Genomic DNA, 18,855 nt, shown 5'->3' on the forward strand with positions numbered 1-18,855 from the left:
AATTTTCTAGTGCTTAAATAGGATTAAAAAAAATATTCGTGGTAGCTTAGAAAATTACGATTCTTTTGCAATAGCTTAGTAATATGTTTTATAATTTGCAAAAATGATCAATAATAAGGACTAAATTGAAATTTGATGGATAATTGATTTGATGGGCGATATGATTGGATATATGGATTGTGAATATAGCCATTTGGTCTTTTTCTTTGTTTGTATTGAGTCGATTGTATTAATTAGATGTAATGTAATAGTAAAATATTAATTTTAATTATAATTTGCCCATGCATCACTTATATGAATATATTTATGTAGTTAAACTCTAGGCACGATTTATGTTGCATTCATAGTGATGTGGTGTGGACTATGGATATTTAAGAGACCCAATATATTATGATTGATGCAGTGCGTGAGTGCTCCAAATTACCTTTTGATGCTATGATGTGAATATGATGTTAATGTTGCATTTCACTCATAGTTATAGAGATTATAGTTAAGATTGATATTTTACTCCAAAAATTTAGGATATTTGTTGTTTTTCAATGTTTGTGTAATTTTAATTACTCCTTGAATTTCCGCATGTGTTATTTATTTGAATTTAATATTTTTATCATGTTGAAACTTAAATATGTTATGCATGTTGATGGATTGGATGAGGAGCTCCCATTTATTTTATGTTGATGAGTATGTGGAGGAATTGAGTATTTGAGTCAAAAAATTTGGGCCCAATGGGCCTATAGGTTGGGTCGTGACAAATATAATGTATATAAGATTTTTTTTTAATTGAGTGGGGTGAAATAGGGTAGAATAGCTCTACTAATATATAGATGAGTTTAATAATTATTAAATTAAATATTTATATTGATATTTATATGAAATTAATTAAAGTATATTTAATGAATATACAAATCTAAATATAAATATTTAATTTAATAATTATTAAGTTATTCTTGTATGAAGTCAACTTTCCATAACTGCACCCAAAACCTATATGTGTTATGAGTATAAAGAACAATAAAATTATATGCTCTAAATATCTCTCCATTTTTTATTTAATTATATATGTAAACAAATTAGAATCTTTGCAAATTTTTTGTGAATTAAGGAAAACAACAGATAAAATAATTGTAAAATTTAATTAATAATTTAAATATTTAATTTTTTTTAAACTTAATTGAAATTCATTTATATTCATCTGAAAATTAATATTACTCAAATTTAATATAGAGGTATGAAATATTTAATTTTTTAATATAATATTTTAAAATTTATTAATAGAATTATATATGTTTATATTAATTAATAATTTATATGAAAGGATGTCTAATTTATAAAATTGAAATCCAACATTAAATTAAATTATCAAAGTCCAACCCATCTTAAATATTGATAATATATTATTTAAATTTACTTTACTAAGAAATTTTATTAACAAGTATTTGGTTTATGTAAAAATAAATAATATACTTTAAAATTTTCATTAAAATAGAAAAAAATAATAAATATAATATAATAATAATTATTTTTTTTTTATTAAGATGTGACCCCATAATTTTGTTTATCTTATAAGATAAAAATTCTTAACTTGCTGGAAAAAAAAAAACTTTAAACAAAATTAATCAGCATCAGATAACAGTTGGGAATTTGGGCTTTATTTCTAAACATTTTCTTTGAGAGCAATGTTATTATTTCTAAACAATTTTGATATATACTGTAGTGTTGTGTTGACTGTTGTGTAAGGAATAAACCAGAAGCTAATTGCAGTAGTGTTACACTCCCTATTCTTTGAAGGCTGCTTCCACTCTGAACTTCTTCTTCTTTTGGAGTAGAACAAGAACATGTTTGGAACAATTTCTACACCAACGTGGTTTGCCACCTGGAATTCAAATCCCAGAATTAGTTTTCCAAGAAAATCTCCAAATCCAGCTGTACCATTCTACGAAGTCCACTCTTTCTTGCCCTTATCCTTATCCTGTCTCCATAAGGATCACACCCATTTCTATTTGAAAGCTTCTTCTTCATCTTCCTCAGGTAAATTTCATAAACTTCTTCCAAGATTGCTTTTTGTTTGATAAAAATTATTTTAGTTTCGCATTTGTATCTATGCACGAAGAAGGGTTTTATCATTTATGGTAATCCTGTTAATCTTGGTAAAGAATGGGGAACAGCTTTGGATAGTATGGTGAAATTTCAAAAATTAGAGAATGGGGAACAGCTTGTGGAGTAAGTTTGAAAATTTTAACTAATGTATGGAAGTGTATTGACTTAATTATCAAATCTAAGACACTTTTCTGAAAGTTTTCTCATTGTTGAAACTTGAGATAAATACTTGACATTAAGAAGAAAAATTGTCTTCATTTTCAAAGTGGATGCCATTACAATTGTGACTGTTGCCGAATTCCAAAAGGAGCACCAACGTGATGAAATGGAAATGATAAATTAGGTGAAAGAATATGTTACAACCTTTTCTTTTTTTCCTCCTTTTTGGCAGTGGGTTATGGAAGGCCCTGCAGACTATACAGCCAAATGTGTCCTTGCCGCTGACTTTGCTACATTAATTCTTCCAAAGAATTATGGTCATAGGCATGTTTTTCTGCTCACTCTTGGACATTAGTTTACAGTCAACCCGCCTAGTTAATTTAAGCAATTTGTTATCTGTTATATACCCAAATAAGTTGAGTCATATACTGTTCTAAGGTGTGCCCAAACACACAATTACATTGCGTACCTGAATAATAATGTTGCTGAGGATTGAAGTTGTGAACATAATAATAGCACTGAGATGTGCATTCTTTGTTCTTGAAGGAAGCTGTTTATGGAACTTGCATCACTTAATAATGTAGTTGTCAAAATGACCTAATTGATACGTTCAAGGAAGTTTTAAGCACGCGTCTTCAAAGCATTGTCATGATGTCTTAAATAATCTATACGTGGTCAATGCACTCTCTTTAACATCAATATTGGAAATTTTTTTACATTTCAGATTGGCAAATTTGACATGTTAAAATATCTAAGTTTGTGTTTCTAATGATAACTTTTTGTTGAATTAGCAGAGTAAAAAGGAAAATATTTTTCACGTTTTGTTGATTCACGCAATTTGGTGTTTTTGTTTGCACAAGAACTTGATTGATCTCTGATTCCACCCTGCCTCCTGACTTTATCTTTTCCATTCATGGAAAATGATCAGCTACTTCCCTTTTGTTTTTCCCATCAATTAACAAAATAAAAATGGACAATGAACATTAACAGATGAGGAATGGTTTCAGATTGTAATCAGTGTTTAATATTGCTTAAATTCTGGCCACTTTTCACTTTCAGTTAGTGTTAGATTTTAATATAGACGATTGGAAAGTATATGGAGGGAAAAAAAAACATCCTGATGATATATTTTCTAAATCTACTTTTTATTTTTATCCATGAAGATATTTTGAATAATTTCCCCTCTAATTTTAACCAATGGCTGCAGTTGGAAGTGCAGAGTACACACAGGAACCCGCAACCAATGTGAAATTTCAGACATCTTTAAGTTTGCCGGGTTGCTCGAGTTCATTATCACTACTTGGAACTGGTCAGTTGCTATCATATCATACTAAAATTGTGCCAGAAAGGAAGTATCTATGGATTGAAATTATGAAGCATACAAATGTGCTAGGATGCCAGCTGTATATCTGTAAAAGCTCTTACTATTTGTTGAGTCCAAGTCCAAATAAGATTAGGAATTAGAGTTAAAATTTATTTAGGAAGTTAAAGAAAAAAAAAAGAAAAGAATTAAAATAATTCTGTCTTGGTTTTTTAAGTCAAAATCTAACTAGAACGTGGTTAGGTCACCATGCCATGTGCCTGTAAAAGGAGATTTTCTCCTTTCTTGAAGGTGTGCAGCAATTAGAGAGCTGGCATCTTGAGAAAGTTTTGTTCAGCGTGTGTGCAGTGGTAGTGACATTAAAATTGCAAGGCAATTCTATGTGTGTGGTGAGTTAGAAATCCAAGTGATTAAAAGTTTGTGACTGACAGTGTTTGAGAGATGTTAGTGGTTGTAATTATTTTTTTTCTTGATAGTGGATTGTTGTGGAGTAGGCTTTTGCCAAACTACTTAAATTTTGTTTTCTTCAAATTTGTCAGGTTATTTTCATAACAATATTATTACTATCATCGCCAAGTGTGATGTATTTAACAGCACAGGCAAACAGGTTTGTGGGGACTGGGGATAATGTGAAGGAATTTTTTCCCCCTGGTAGATAAAAGGAAACATCTTCCCAATCTTAATAGCTGATGTATTTTTGAGCTAAGCAAATACTACGTTTGACTCTTGATGGTTATGCAAATAATATTTAAACTAGTATGAAGTCCTTAGGTTTACTTGGCTTGTTGCTTGAATTTAGCTAGCATCATTGCTTCAATTGCGTGCAATAAATGTCAGGATTTAGGAAGAATGTTTTGACAATTGTTAGTGTTAAGATCTATGTCATGAGTTCTTAGATTATAGTTGTAGATTGCATGAAATTTTTTGTGGTCTGCAATAAATTTCAGGATACAGAGAGAAGGTTTTTGCAATCATTGGTGTTAAGGTCTATGCTGCAGGACTATATGTTAATCAATCCATCTTAAACACGTTGAATGCTTGGAAAGGGCAATCAGCTGCTGAGATTCAGGAGAATCCAGATTTGTTCAGCTCAATTTTTCAAGGTAACAAATTCATTCCCATGTTTACTGCTTTTGTAGTGGGAAAGTAGATGATTTTGCTAATACCACTTTCATTAAGTGTAGCTACTGCGGAAAAGTCACTACAAATAATACTGGTAAGAGATGTTGACGGTAAAACTTTTTGGGATGCCCTGAATGATGCCATCTCCCCAAGAATCAAAGCACCCACTTCAGTTGATGAATCTGCTTTGTCCACATTTCGTGGTATCTTCCAAGGTCGACCTCTTAAGAAAGGGACATTCATATATTTGACATGGTTGGATCCCTTAAAAATGCTAGTAAGTTTGAAGTTGGCGGACATAGGAAAAGCACACTTCAATTCATGTTTATTATGATAGCGTTATTATTTTCATTTTTGTTTCAATTCCTTTTATCCTTTTCAATTTCTCCCTTCCTGTATTTTCATTCAGATCGCTGGTTTGTAAATTTTCAGATCTCTGTCTCATCAGATGGGATACCATCTGGTGTGGATGCTACAATTGAGTCGGCAAATGTCACTTTTGCCCTTTTTGATGTGTTTTTTGGAGATGCTCCAGTTTCTCCTTCATTGAAAGCTTCGGTCGCCAATGGGCTGGCAACAACTCTGAAGCTCACACTATGATTTTGGTTTCTTGAAGTTTGTCGTCTGACTGATGCATTTAGTTTATTCAAGCTGATGTATCTTCAACGCTGTATTTAACTTCTTGATTACTCTAGTTTTGATCAATCTTGTTTAAAGTTTCAGAGCTCCATATCTCATCTTCTTTAAAATTTCTGTATTTGTTTTTTTAAATGAAATCTACCCCAAAGAAAATTTGTTAAGATTCTGTTCAAGTACAATCAACTTTGCTTTGAAAAGTATCAACCCATAAGCAAACTACTAAAAGAATCATTTACAGCCTTGTCTGATTTTACTTGCTCAAGCATCTTGACTATCTCAGCCATGGTAGGTCTCATAGAGGGCTCTGGTTCAAGGCACATAAACGCAATTCTGAATGTATTATTAATCTCATCGATCGGTCCACACTTCAGGCTATTGTCAACTACGTGCTCTTCCCTCTTATCTTCAACAACTGCCTTGACCTGTTTTAGGTTTCAACTTTAGCGGAAATAACCAAGTAAAAAACTATCCGTAAATCCATTATTTGGCATTTGCAGACAATTTCAGGACTTACCCATGTCACCAGCTTAGTCCCTTCCTCAAAGAATGCGTCATCTGTGGGTTTCTTTCCAGTCAAAAGTTCTAAAAGAACAACTCCAAAGCTATAAACATCTCCTTTTGCAGTTGCCTTCCCTGTATCAAAGTACTCTGCAGAAAATTAAACATAATTGTGATATCAGTTAAGGGATCACAAGAAAAAGAGAGATCAGGCTGACTTTCAATTATAATTTTTGGTGGTACCAGGAGCCAAGTATCCAAAAGTCCCTGCTGGAAATGTTGATACATGAGTCTTATCAGGTTCCATCAAGGTAGCCAATCCGAAATCAGATACTCGAGCTTCCATTTTCTGATCCAGCAATATATTACTAGACTTGATATCTCTATGAATTATGTGCGGGATGCAATCATGATGCAGGTATGAAATGCCTCTTGCAGCACCTAGTGCTATCCTATATCTGGATTCCCAGTCCAAATCCTTCTTCTCCTTTGATCTCCCTGAACAATAATCCATTTTAGCATGAAACAACCCCAGAAAACAACAAATTGCGTTCATGAAACTTACCGTGCAGAACTGCATCTAAACTTCCATTTGGCATTAACTCATATACGAGAAGATTGTAGTGAGGTGCAGTGTAATATCCATGAAGAGTGACAACATTCCTGTGCTTGATATCTCCCATAGCTTCCAACTCTCTTTCGAAACCTCGATCTCTCTCTGCACTTCCCCTGTTTAGTCTCTTGACAGCGAAGGCCACGGAATCATTTATGGTCAATCTGTAAACAGTTCCAAACCCTCCAGAGCCAATGATGTCCTTGTTGCTCAATTTCAAAGTTTTCTTCAACAACACATCAGACGATAGAGGCTGCTGCATTGTTGCAGACTTGAACAAAACCAGCTTCCCTCCTGTAATTAAATGCAAGAAGGAAACATTTCTTGAGTAATCATTGCTTTTGTTGGTTCTACATTTGAAGCAAATCAATAAGCCAAAACTTACTGTCACCTGAGAAGCCATCTTCATACATCAAGTGCTTTCTTTTCCATCTCTTGTAGAGGAGGAAGGAAATAATTATCTTGGATGTAATGAAAGCAATGCAGCAAACTGTGATGTAGAATGCTATGTCCTGAGCTTTGCCCATTTTTACTGGCAGAGAAGTTGAAAAATTTTCAGGTTGCAGAAGATAAATAAAGAATTCTATCAGGAGTACGATGGATTTAAAAGCAGAATTCAGACAACTAATAAATGAAAGAATACTACGTAAGTAAAAGCAGCAGCTGGTAAGAATAATCACATTGAAAGGTCTGCTAAAATGATCTTCACTAGATTTTTTTTTTTTGTTTAATTTCTTTTCTTCTTTCTGGTTAAAGAAATCTATATCTTAGCTTCTCCAAAGAAGTGGGAGATAGCAGCTTTCTCTTAGAACCAACTAGGATCAACTAATAAAAAAAAAAATACAAACTTTTGAATGAATGTAGATCACGAACAACTCAGATGTGAAAGGAAAGTGTCAACTGTTGCGTGAGCAGGAGAAAGAAAGTGGTTTTGAATCATACAAAATCTGACACATGTCAAGAGTAATAATTTGAAGAGCCCTTTCAATGCCTAACTTTTCTCTGGCCGATTTTGATGACTTTTGGCGGGCCACTATCCTATCACCTCATCAATGTCCTACTCAACTCTCCAATGATTTATTATTATTATTATTATTATTATTATTATTATTATTATTAAATAGAATTTTAAAACTACATAAAATAGAATTTTAAAACTGGCGGGCCATCCGACAGTTGCTTTAGCATGTAGTTGGGAGTGTATTTGACTTTGTCTTGTCCACGGAAGAGCTACAGCTGTGGAGTGTCTGTGGATTCACGTGAAGTTGGTGCAAACATGCATCTCATGTGTCCGCATAATTCGATTACGGTCGTAACCTATTTCAAGATTTTTTTTGTCGTACAAAAATTCTATATATTTATATTTTTGTCAGTCTAAATAACAACTTTCTTTATTTTAATTCTATAATCTAAAAATATTTAAAATTGGTCACCAAAGTCACGTGAAGTTCATTATTTTTTTTAATTTCTAAAATTAAAAATATCTAAATTATTTTTAAAATTATTAAAATGTAAAAAATTATAAAGACATCCCACAAACATGGACCCTTTGATAATTATTTTTAAAATTTTTTATTTAAATTTAATCTATTATAATAAATCACTTATTAAATATCCTAATCTCACATAATTTTTTATTTTATTTTAAAATGATCCGGGACATTAGGATTTCTCGTTATAATGGCCGCAACACGTCATCAGTAACCCGTGATAGTCTTCATAATTTATTATTTTTATAAGCATTTCACTATATTCTATAATAAATAAATTATTTTTCTAAAAAAAAATAAAATTCATATATTTTCTAAGTTATTTTCTTCTGGAGCTTAAAACTACAAACGTTGTTGTTTCTACTGGTTACTGAACAAATTGGTGCAATAGTAAAATTAAATATATACATCATAAAGAAACGCCGAAACGCAACTATAACTATCGCTTTCTCCGATGACCAGAAAACCAATGGAGACAAAAAGGAGTGGGGGGAGGAGATTGCCGAACACACGACTGAGTTCAGGGGTGTGTTAGAAATCTACCAAATGACGACTCCACAGCGTCATAAACCATAATCAGAAAATGATATTTTGCCACATCTCATCCAAGCTACTGACTTCTCATAGTCCTGCATTTTCAAGAGGGAAAAAAAAAAAAAAAATATATATATATATATATATATATATATATATATATATATATATATATAATTATCGATTAGCAGAGAACAATGCCTTAAAATAAGCAGAGAACAATGCCTTAAAATAAGTAAAGAACGAAGTATCTTGCCTTCCCAATCGAGAGAGCTCAGGCTCCTCCAACAACATATCTTGTAGCGGTTTCACGTTTGTCTGGCTTTCCTCACAACTACATTAACAGAAAGACAGTCAGGATCCCATGTTTTGCGAATAAGAACCACCCAAAGGTTACAGAATGTTATATCTAGAGTTGAGCATATCATCTTGGTCTTCTTACTTTCTTTATTTCATCTGCACCACTCTTGGAAAATTACCATTACATAGATTTTCATGTTACCCTATATAATTAGAAGCTGATTGTTTGTATCCAAACACCATTGAATAACTTCAAATCTAAAGAACGAAAAAGAGGGAAAAGAACGAAAAAGAGAGGAAAAAGAAAAGGAACACACCTGTAGATAAAATCAAGGCAAAGCAGCCTGTGATGAACAGCATAATCACTGCCAACATAAGTCACAATTAAGCTACCTGCATCAGGGTGGGGCCAGCTCCTTGAAGTTGGAAACCGCAATACAAAAGTTCCAGGCTCTTGAAGGCCTCTAGGGCCTTCAAGTGATAATTCTGCTTCTTCCTCTGTAATAAATCCTTCGATCCATTTGGGAAATGTAGATTTCCACATTGTGTTTATCCAATCTCTGGAAAGTGCAAAAGCAACAGGGTACAACCAACACCACATCTTTTCAAAGTTTTCTTGGGCAATGTAGTCCCGGCATCCAGCAATTCTTCTCAAAAGCTCAAAGTCCTGAAACAATTGACGACACACAAAATAGGTCACACCTTTGAAGATTTTTCACTATTCTTACTTAAATATGATTAATGACATGCTTCACACATCAAAGCCATCAATGAAGGTTATCCATTGAAAAATCAATTAATCAAGGGAAAAAAATAAGGGAAAATGAAAAACTGCCTAAATTCATGTTAGTTTCCCCAAGTCCCTCAGAGCAGCGTCTTTCCTCGATATGACCTTATGCCAACTATCAATAAAAGTATCCAGGAAGCTGTTCATTATGCCAAAAACTATCCAGGAAGCTGTTCATTATGCCAAAAACTAAGTATCCTAAGCCAACTATCAATAAGAGCTGAGAGAGAGTGTGTTCACATGGACAGGTGAAGAAGATGATGAATGAAAGAAACCTGCTCCGTGAGTGATCTGCTACTGCAGCAAGCAATCTTCATGAATTGCTCTTCAATCTCAAAAACTACATTTTCCCAATGAACAGCATGGTTGTTTTGTGCAATTGAATTCCAAACTCTGGTTCCTTCCATTATCAATCTCTTTGCAATCGTTATTTGACGCCTGGAAGACCAAAAAAAAGGGCATCTTTACTAAAAACTTTTAGCAAAGTAATCACATAAATCATGACAGAGGTGTATTGACAGGCAAGAGGATTTGACTGCCTGTTTGGCCCAATTACACGACCTGAAGTGACAAGGAAACAAAGAACACTAATAGCATTCACTTCCCTGTGTTAATTTAGCATAACTTACTCCTTTTTTTTTATTATTTTAAGTATGCAGTTTCCCATGCTAGGGTCAAGTGTGGCATTCAGGTAAAGCCCTCCCAACAATGACAACTCTAGGATTTGAACCCTTCACCTTACAGGTAAAGTTCACGTGGAGATCAACTTTATGCTACTAATCCAGCCACTTGTTGGTGCATAACTTACTCCTTTAATGCAGAAGATTATGGCAGCATAACAAACAGAGTCATTCTTGCTTGCAATCTAGCATATATATGACATATGGGAAAAGCTAGCATAAAGTTGACATTGTATTTTGCAAATAACAGAATAAAAGAAAATACATGCACACTAAACTCAGGCAATAACTGGCTCAGTCGATTTTCTGATGTACCAAATCGAACAAATGACTCAGACACCAAAATACGTAGCTACCATTAGAAACACTGTCATCATAAGCACAACAATGAATCATCATTCCACATGGCTTTCAACAAGCATACTTATAATTCAACTGGCATAAAATCATTAAATATTTCAAAATCAGTCAAGAAATTGTGGATTACTTGTGGTGGGAACATCCTGAGTATAGGGAAACCTCATGTGCAAATCTCAAAAGATCTTCTTCAGAGGCAGAGATTGCAACCTCTTTCAACAGAAGAGCTCTATCAGTCAAGCCTCCCAGGCAGTATTTAAAGATAGTCAAGTCCGAAATTGAATAACCACTGCTTGACATGACCTTGAAATCTGAATCTCTTTCCTCAGTACTCTCTGAATCAGATGGTGAGTTGTCTACTTCAAGTTTTTCTGAACTTCCCTCCAACTTTGACCTTAGTGCATTCTCAACCTAAATCGAAAACCATGACACAGTAAGTTTCACATGAAAGCAACGATAACAGTAATCAAAGTAGGGAAAAAAAATCTCTGACAACAAAAATTAAAGTTTCAAAAAATGAGAGCCAAATTATTTTCTAAGCTGTAAAAAAGCACATAAAAATAATGAGGGAGGGTAGGATTAGGATTTTCCAATTTTGATATTACTATAACCACAATGATGAAGAAAATGTTAACAATAATGAAATGAAAGAAACTAAACTCACTAAACACCTGATTAGCAGTGAAAGCATGCAAGTTGCATTCGTCGTCTTGTCGCTCCACTGCAGATGTATTTTCCTGCCCCAATTTGACCCGCTTTGATGATGGACTAGGTTTTATTTCATGGACAGAATTGTGCTGAAATTCTGCTGATCCATTGAGAGGATAACTGGCAGAGGTTGGTCTTTTCCAAGTAAGCAAGGATGTTCGACGACTCCGAGATATGCAACGAATTGGATGAGAAAATGCCTGAAGGAAATGATACCCCCCAAATCCAGGCATTTCAAATTTAATGCGGAATAGCCTATTATCACACTTGGAAGAGAGCTGAATTGAGAATGAAAAAGAAGTCACTGTCAAACGCTAGAGGTATTGGCAACACAAAGTCAAATTCCTAATAAGTAAAATCAAAATATCATTCCTAATCCAAAGTGCAATCTTTCTCTTGCATACACAAGCATTCATAGGCATACGAGAAACAGAAAGGTCCACCTTTTGGCATCTAAACTTCTAATAATATTGCCTCCAGGAACACAAACGTGAAGCCAAAAATTACCATAGACTGATTATTGTTTTGGGTCAAAATAGACTGCAAAAGAACAGCATAGAATGAAAAGAAGATACTAACAGCGTAAACAAGAATGTAGCAACGTTTCTAACAAATCTCTACAAGACACAAAATCACCCAAATAAGTAAATCCAAATGTAGAAACCAACCACATTGTTGTTCAAGCACTATGGTGACAATCATATCGGCCAACTGGAGGAATTATGCCTCAGTTGGTTGCTTATCAAAATAAAAAAAATATAACTTCTTACAAATATGGCAGCATGCGAACATATTTATAGTTTGTCTAGGGCATAGCATAATGCACATTTATCAATCAAATCCAGGGAATGCTGCAAGGACAAGAACCACCTGCCAACCACAAGCTAGCTTGCATTTATGCCATAATCATGACTGGATATTGTAAACATTTCTAAACTAGATTCAGAAAATAAAAATTAAGGGGTTGCCAGTGTTATCTAAGAAAATCCTTCCTTTCCAGAAAACATAAAGTAAAATGAAGGGAGGGATGGAGGGTGGGTGTGGGGATAAGCCCATGCGAAAATAACAGAAAAAATGTTTAACTGCTAACACTATCTAGGTAAGTAACCAGAAGCCACTTTTCAAGTCTGATATCACCACCTGAGATATTTTGAGCTTAAAGGAGGCACGGCCATGCAAAAGTTTACTCTGTTGATCAGAAGCAGCAAATTCAATCCCATCGTAGCTTATCAACAGGGGAGCTTCGTCATCAGATGTCTTCTCAACAGGTAAGCCATTGTCAGCATATAAAAGTGAAGTAACAACCTATTAAAGCAAGTAGTGCAGGAGTGTAACTACCAGAAAAGCTGCCAAAGCTAATAAGTAAAAACATGAAAATTGTTCTATGGAAAATCCAGGGATGCATACCTCCACTTCCTTGTCTATAGTCACGCTAACTGCATTTGATAAAACAACATCTAAAGAAAAAATCCTGCGACAAGAAGCCTGAAAAACAACAAATGTCTATAAGACCTATAATAAAAAATATAATTATTATGCAATCAAGTGAGAAGACATTTTACCACAGAAGCATAAATATTAGAGGATAATGGTTTGGGGAGGATCAGCAGGAAACATAATGTCATGTTAATTTGCACAATGCCTGTTTCTGTTTTCTGTTTCCAGTTTTCATTTTCATTCGAAAACTAGCAACAGCCTGTGACAATTATATGTAATGGCCATGACAAGCCCATTTCTGTTACACACAACTGCAGCTGCAAGATTGAGTTAAATCCACGGTGACACGGTTACAAGTGCAGTAAGATGAAAAGCATACTTACATTGCTATAAATCAATCAAACCATAATAAAAATTTCACATGATAATTTCACAAATTCTATTTTTGGGAAATCTAAAGTCTAATTAGCACTCATATTTCTTTTCTAAACAAGCATAAATGAACTAAATTAGAATAAATGAATATAGAAATGCTCAACCATGTCAGAAAAATAATCCTGATTGTGATTATAAAGCACCAATGCACATGAATAGTAATGCTTCAGTACATGTGACTTTTGAGTGATGAGTAACCTTATTTGCTCTTGTGGCAATTACTACTATGATTTCATGCCAAACACCATTTATGAACTTTCAACTATTTTCCCCCTCAGTAGCCATTCCAAAAAGAAGATCAGTTGGTATTTTGCCATTCTATTCAGCTTACGCAAAACTGAAAACCAGCCAATTTGGTACTAGTTTCATCTCTATTAGATTACAATTATCTCCATAATCTAAAAGTATAAAAACTCCACTTAAAGTGTAAAAATCAATAGTTGTGAAATGACTCTTTTAGAAGTGCAAAACTCTCTAATAACTGACCTTGCCACCAACAATACTCCAAATCCCATCAATTCCTTCTTCAATTTCAGAGGTAGATGAGTCATCAATGGATAATTGTAAAGGCGGATCCTGGCATTGGACGTATACATCTAGGTAAATATACAGTCAAATAAACAAAATCATAGAAATTCAAGAAGTAAAACTACTATGGACCTTAAAATAGTGGTCCTTAATAGACAAACTTATAGGTAAGACTTCTGCATTGTAGACATAACCCTGCAAATCATCATCTCCACTAGCACCAACTAATGTTATCTTCTCCAAGCCATTTGAAATGAAGTCTTTGTTGAATGAAGAAGGGAGAGACCATTCCCCTGCAATTTCCCCATTAATGTGAAGCCGCAATACTTCAGTGAAAACCTGAGTAAAAAAAAAAACAATTGCCCAGTACTTCATAATCTTAAATAGAGACCACATGAATATTATAAACAAAGCCACACTTACAAAATTAAAAATAATGACAAATTAAGTAATGGAGCAGCAACTTCTATGTCAATGAACTTCCTAAACGACTATTTGCAAAAGTTACAAGATTTCAAACCTTACCCCACATCCAACATGAATCCAATTTTCCAGAGGAAACTCATTCTCCATTGATGCGTGTAAAGCTTCAGTCAAAGAAGTAGAATTACTCGGATCAGAAGCTTCCTTGTGTAGTAGGGACAATGGTAAAAGTGTCACTAACTTCTTTTCATTTATAGAAATAAAAGGAGCACTGCTGGTGATATCTGAGTAAATCTGCAAACCAAAGACGATTGTTCACTTTGAGGAAAGAAAAAGAAATAGAACAGGGGAAAAAATGCATAAGCATTATGAGATAAGCATCAATGGTGAATGACAAAGAATAGAGAAAAATTAATTCCTTAGCCAACAGATCATGTATTTGAAAAAAACTCCCTTAATCCAAACATTCATTCATCAGTTGCTATTAGTTAGGCCTCATTGAATAAGGAGTACATGACTATACACAAGAAGTGAAATGGGCTAATAGCTTCAGCAAAAAAATTGTTAAATATGTGGGCAGATGACCAATAAAAATTGCCAAAAAGGGAAAAAAATATGCATTCAATGATGATTGTTCCTGCCTCTGAATTAAAAAAAAAAAATTTTTAAATCCCCAGAAGGCCTTTCAAACACCTAGCAAACACTAAATGTGCCATTTTTTCTCTACTTAAACCATAACAAATGACCAAGCAACAAACTCCTGTGACATTTAACCAATACAGTTACACGTCCATAAGAAAAAGAAAAAAAGAAAAAGAAACGCACACATGCAATAGGACATTCAACAAATCACAATTCAAGCCAACAGCTGAAATAAACTTGAAAGCTTATTTGGTTATTATATAAATTTTGCCTATTGATACACATAGTTAGTCTATCCATATAAAAGTCGAAAAGTTAACAACTCTGCCACAACTTGACAAGCAAAATCACATTGATGACCCACAAAAAAAGCATAAGAAATTCACATAAAGGTAATGCTCAAAACTGCAAAATTCAGGTGAACGTCCAAATGCGGAAGAACAAATAAAGAAGCAAGGGTAAGAGGGCAGGGAAGTTTTTGAACCTGATTAATGACTGTAGCAGGATATGCATTGGCGGAGTCAATGAGGTAAACCCAGAAGGAGAAAGAGAAATTCCCCCCTTTTACTTCAATCACCATTCGAAAATCTTTAAGCAAAGTGTAATCTTTACCATTTATGACATTATCATCCATGATTCCCATTTGGGATTCTTGATCACACAAGAAAATGAAAAAAAAAAAAAAAACTCTCTCTCTCTCGCTCTCTATCTCTGTCTCCGTCTCTAAAGAAACAAACCCATTAAACAAGAACTTTTATTATCTGTCTCTAGCTCTTCTCAGTTTACAGTCTTCTCTCTCTAAAAGCGGACTGCGTACGCCGTTTTGTTTGCGAGTGATGTGACGGCTTTTGTGAATTAACGGTTGGTTCGGTTGTGTGTTCAGTTTTAATAATGAAAGAGAAAGGCACAAATCAAGTGATTCGCAGAACAGCAATGAAAGTTGCTAACCCAATCATTAGGGGCCATATCAGGAAATTTGGAAGTCACATTTTGCTATTTTATTGTTGTGTTTATTGAGTTCCAACAAAATCAACTTCTCGTGGTTATTGATACTCTTTTTTTTTTTTATTTTTTTTTATTTTTCATAGAATAGTTATTGTTCCGTTGTAACACTTGTGTTGTGTTTTATGCATTTGTCAGCTTCTAGCGAATTATATTTCATTTTTTAGGAACAACACAGTTACTATAATAATTTTTCAGAATTCTTAATTTTTTTTAAAAAAATAAAAAAATATTTTAGTATTAAAAATTAAATAAAAATATTTTAATTTTTTGACAAAAAATCGTACTCAATTGAATTTAAACAGAAATATATAGATTCACAAAGGTATCGATATGATGCAATAGTTGCTTCTTAATGGTGGTCAAAATTTTGGTAATATTGTTTTCCTAAAATGAAGAAATAGGTGAGAGATAACCAAGAACCCTAATGTTGCTAATAGTGATAATGTTGCCCTCCCCATTTTTGGATGAATTTTGTGCATAAGTGATGTTTGTGTGTATTTTTTTACAATGGAATAGGTGCCAATTGGAGAGGACTTCAATTGATCTACCTTGCATTTGTTTGTCTCGTCTTGTAGAGGACTTCAATTGATCTACCTAGCATGTGTTTGTCTCGTCTTGTCTTGTCTCGTCTTGTCTAGAGTGTTGCATGCAGGTACAGGAGCTTTTCAGTGATGGTTCTTTGCTTTCTTGAAACCAAGAACATTGTTTGGGAACAATGGGTTGAAGAATTTTAATGAGCACGGTACCTCTTGGAAACATACCCAATGTCTCTCTTCAAAAACCCAATCTCTAAATGGCCAAATGAACTAAAGAGCTCTACCTCACCACCCAGTTGTTTTCCCTTAGTTCAGATCCTGCTTATTGCCATGACTTTGTGCTTTTGATGTTTTTGAGGTTCTTCTTGGCTATCTGAGGGTGTTTTTTTGGAGAGAATCTAATGGATTGCAGTTATGGCCTTTCAATTCCCTAGCGCTTCATCTATTTTTTCACTGTCTTCGGATGATTCCTACATGAATTTAGCTTGTGAAGACAGCAGCGCTACTTCATCTGAGGCCCGAATCTTTCCTCTTATGCGGGTCAATTTCCAAAGCTACGGTTTGATGGGCCTCCAGCTGTTTGCTTGTTCTAGGTTCTCATGCCTTGGTTGTTTAGTTGTATGCTTAATCGTTAGTCTTAGGGCCTTGTTTTTTAGCTAAGGTGAATTGTTTGGGGTCTGCTCCTACTTTGTATTGGGCAGTGTTATTAAAGGCATGAGAGGCATCCAGGTGAGGCAAGACGCCCCTCTGCCACCTCTACTCAGTCGCCCCTCTTGGCGCCTTCAGAGTTGACGCCTCAAACCCACGAGGTGAGAAACCAGGCAGGCAAGAGGCGTCGCCTCTTTAAAACAAAGTAAAATCCTTTTTTTTCTAAGACAAAAAAATAAAACTCTACACACTTACCTGTTGCCGACAGAGAAAAAGAAGACAATCGCCTCCAGAGCTGTAAGTCCAGGTATGTCTCTCTCTCTCTCATCTTTTTCTTCCTCCTCTGTTTCTGCTATCTTCTTCCTACTCTCCTCTGTTATCTTCTTCCTCCTCTGTCATCCTGTCTTCCTCCCTCTCCTGCTCTTTTCTTTGGAAAATGCAGCAGCATTGCAGCTTTTTTTTTTTTTCCTTTCCTTTCCTTTCCTTCTCCTCCTTCTTCTTCTCCTTTTTCCGGGTTGGGTTCTTCCTACCCTATTATGCTATCGGCGTAAAGCGGTCTTCCCTCTTTTTTTTTTTTTTTTTTTTTCCCTTTCCTTCTCCTTCTCTGTGGTTGGTTTTATTAATTAGTTAATTATTTGCTATTAATTTAATTATTTTACTTTTTATTTTTATTAATTAATTATTTAAATTTTATGGATATTGTTAAATTAATTATTTTACTTGTTAATTATTTAATTATTTAACATGGATATTGTTAAATTAATTATTTTACTTATTGATTGGTTGAATATTTATTATGGGTATTGTTAATTTAATGGTAATTAATTTACTTTTTACTTATTATTCTTGTTAATTTGATTAATTTTACTTTTTATCTTGTTAATTAGACATTAGTTCTCATTAGTTGTTTATTTTATATAGTAATTATTATTCTATTGTTAATGTGATTATTTCACTTTTTGTTCTTGTTAATTTATTGTTTAATTAATATGAGCATTGTTAATTTGTTTGTAATTAATTTACTTTTTAATTATTATTCTTGTTAATTTAATTAGTTTTACTTTTTTTGGTTAATTAGTTGTTTATTTTATATAGGAATTATTAATTTATTGTTAATTTAATTATTTTGCTTGTTGTTTATTTTATATAGTAATTATTATTCTATTGTTAATTTGATTATTTCACTTTTTGTTCTCGTTAATTAATTGTTTAATTAATATGAGCATTGTTAATTTGTTTGTAATTAGTTTACTTTTTAATTGTTATTCTTGTTAATTTAATTAGTTTTGCTATTTCTCTTGTTAATTAGTTGTTTTTTTATATAGGAATTATTAATTTATTGTTAATTTGATTATTTTACTTTTTGTTTTTGTTAATTAATTATTTAATTTATATAGCCATTGTTAATTTGTTGATAATTAATTTACTTTTTATTTGTTATTCTTGTTAATTAGTTGTTAGTTTGATTAGTTTTACTTTCTTTTCTTGTTTTGTTAATTAGTTGTTTGTTTTATATGGGCATAATTTGATTACTTTACTTTTTATTATTGTTAATTAATTGTTTAATTTGTTTTTTTATTATTGTTAATTTTTTTGTTAGATTATAAATGGGTGATAAGGGTAATACAACTAGATCTTCTACTAACAATAAAAGGACAGATCCAGGATGAGCACATGTAATTAAAGTTAGTGAAAATAATACTAATGACCTTTAATGCATGCATTGCATGAAAGTTTATAAAGGGGGAGTTAATAGAATTAAGCAACATCTTACTGGAGGCTACAAAAATGTAGTTTGGTGTCCAAAATGTTCAGAAGATGTAAGAAATCAAATCCAGGAATTCATTGCTAAAAAAAGAGAGCAAAAATCAGTTATGAATATAGAAAGGCCACCTG

The 18,855-nt window shown here is 33.3% G+C and overlaps 3 protein-coding genes across 7 annotated transcripts; 1 reads left to right on the forward strand and 2 right to left on the reverse strand.

Moving 5' to 3' along the window:
- The first annotated feature begins 1,680 nt into the window (after nt 1-1,680).
- On the forward strand, nt 1,681-5,429 carry LOC110658777 (fatty-acid-binding protein 3, chloroplastic). Its single transcript, XM_021816522.2, has 5 exons — nt 1,681-2,028; nt 3,464-3,565; nt 4,525-4,680; nt 4,762-4,976; nt 5,132-5,429. Exons 1-5 carry the CDS (start codon nt 1,836-1,838, stop codon nt 5,297-5,299), a joined length of 834 nt encoding a protein of 277 aa, XP_021672214.2. The 5' UTR covers nt 1,681-1,835; the 3' UTR covers nt 5,300-5,429.
- A 48-nt stretch (nt 5,430-5,477) lies between these two features.
- Nucleotides 5,478-7,396, reverse strand: LOC110658759 (receptor-like serine/threonine-protein kinase At1g78530). Of its 5 annotated transcripts, none has more exons than XM_058136717.1 (6): nt 7,130-7,395; nt 6,841-6,981; nt 6,398-6,743; nt 6,080-6,330; nt 5,853-5,986; nt 5,478-5,760 (listed from the first exon to the last, which is right to left on the reverse strand). In XM_058136717.1, exons 2-6 carry the CDS (start codon nt 6,974-6,976, stop codon nt 5,539-5,541), a joined length of 1,089 nt encoding a protein of 362 aa, XP_057992700.1. In that variant the 5' UTR covers nt 6,977-6,981; nt 7,130-7,395; the 3' UTR covers nt 5,478-5,538. The 5 variants fall into 5 exon arrangements, with proteins under 5 accessions (XP_057992700.1, XP_057992697.1, XP_057992698.1 ...); XM_058136714.1 differs by having other exon boundaries at nt 6,835-6,981; nt 7,130-7,394; XM_058136715.1 differs by having other exon boundaries at nt 6,835-6,981; nt 7,096-7,394.
- Nucleotides 7,397-8,191: 795 nt separating this feature from the next.
- LOC110658750 (SH2 domain-containing protein A) lies at nt 8,192-15,651 on the reverse strand. The gene is made up of 12 exons (XM_021816486.2): nt 15,255-15,651; nt 14,231-14,422; nt 13,838-14,044; nt 13,664-13,753; nt 12,713-12,790; nt 12,446-12,610; nt 11,269-11,583; nt 10,728-11,008; nt 9,836-9,998; nt 9,091-9,440; nt 8,730-8,807; nt 8,192-8,568 (listed from the first exon to the last, which is right to left on the reverse strand). Exons 1-12 carry the CDS (start codon nt 15,411-15,413, stop codon nt 8,550-8,552), a joined length of 2,097 nt encoding a protein of 698 aa, XP_021672178.2. The 5' UTR covers nt 15,414-15,651; the 3' UTR covers nt 8,192-8,549.
- Nucleotides 15,652-18,855: the final 3,204 nt, after the last annotated feature.

Source organism: Hevea brasiliensis, chromosome 15 (genome assembly GCF_030052815.1).
Source record: "Hevea brasiliensis isolate MT/VB/25A 57/8 chromosome 15, ASM3005281v1, whole genome shotgun sequence".
NCBI lineage: Eukaryota > Viridiplantae > Streptophyta > Magnoliopsida > Malpighiales > Euphorbiaceae > Hevea > Hevea brasiliensis.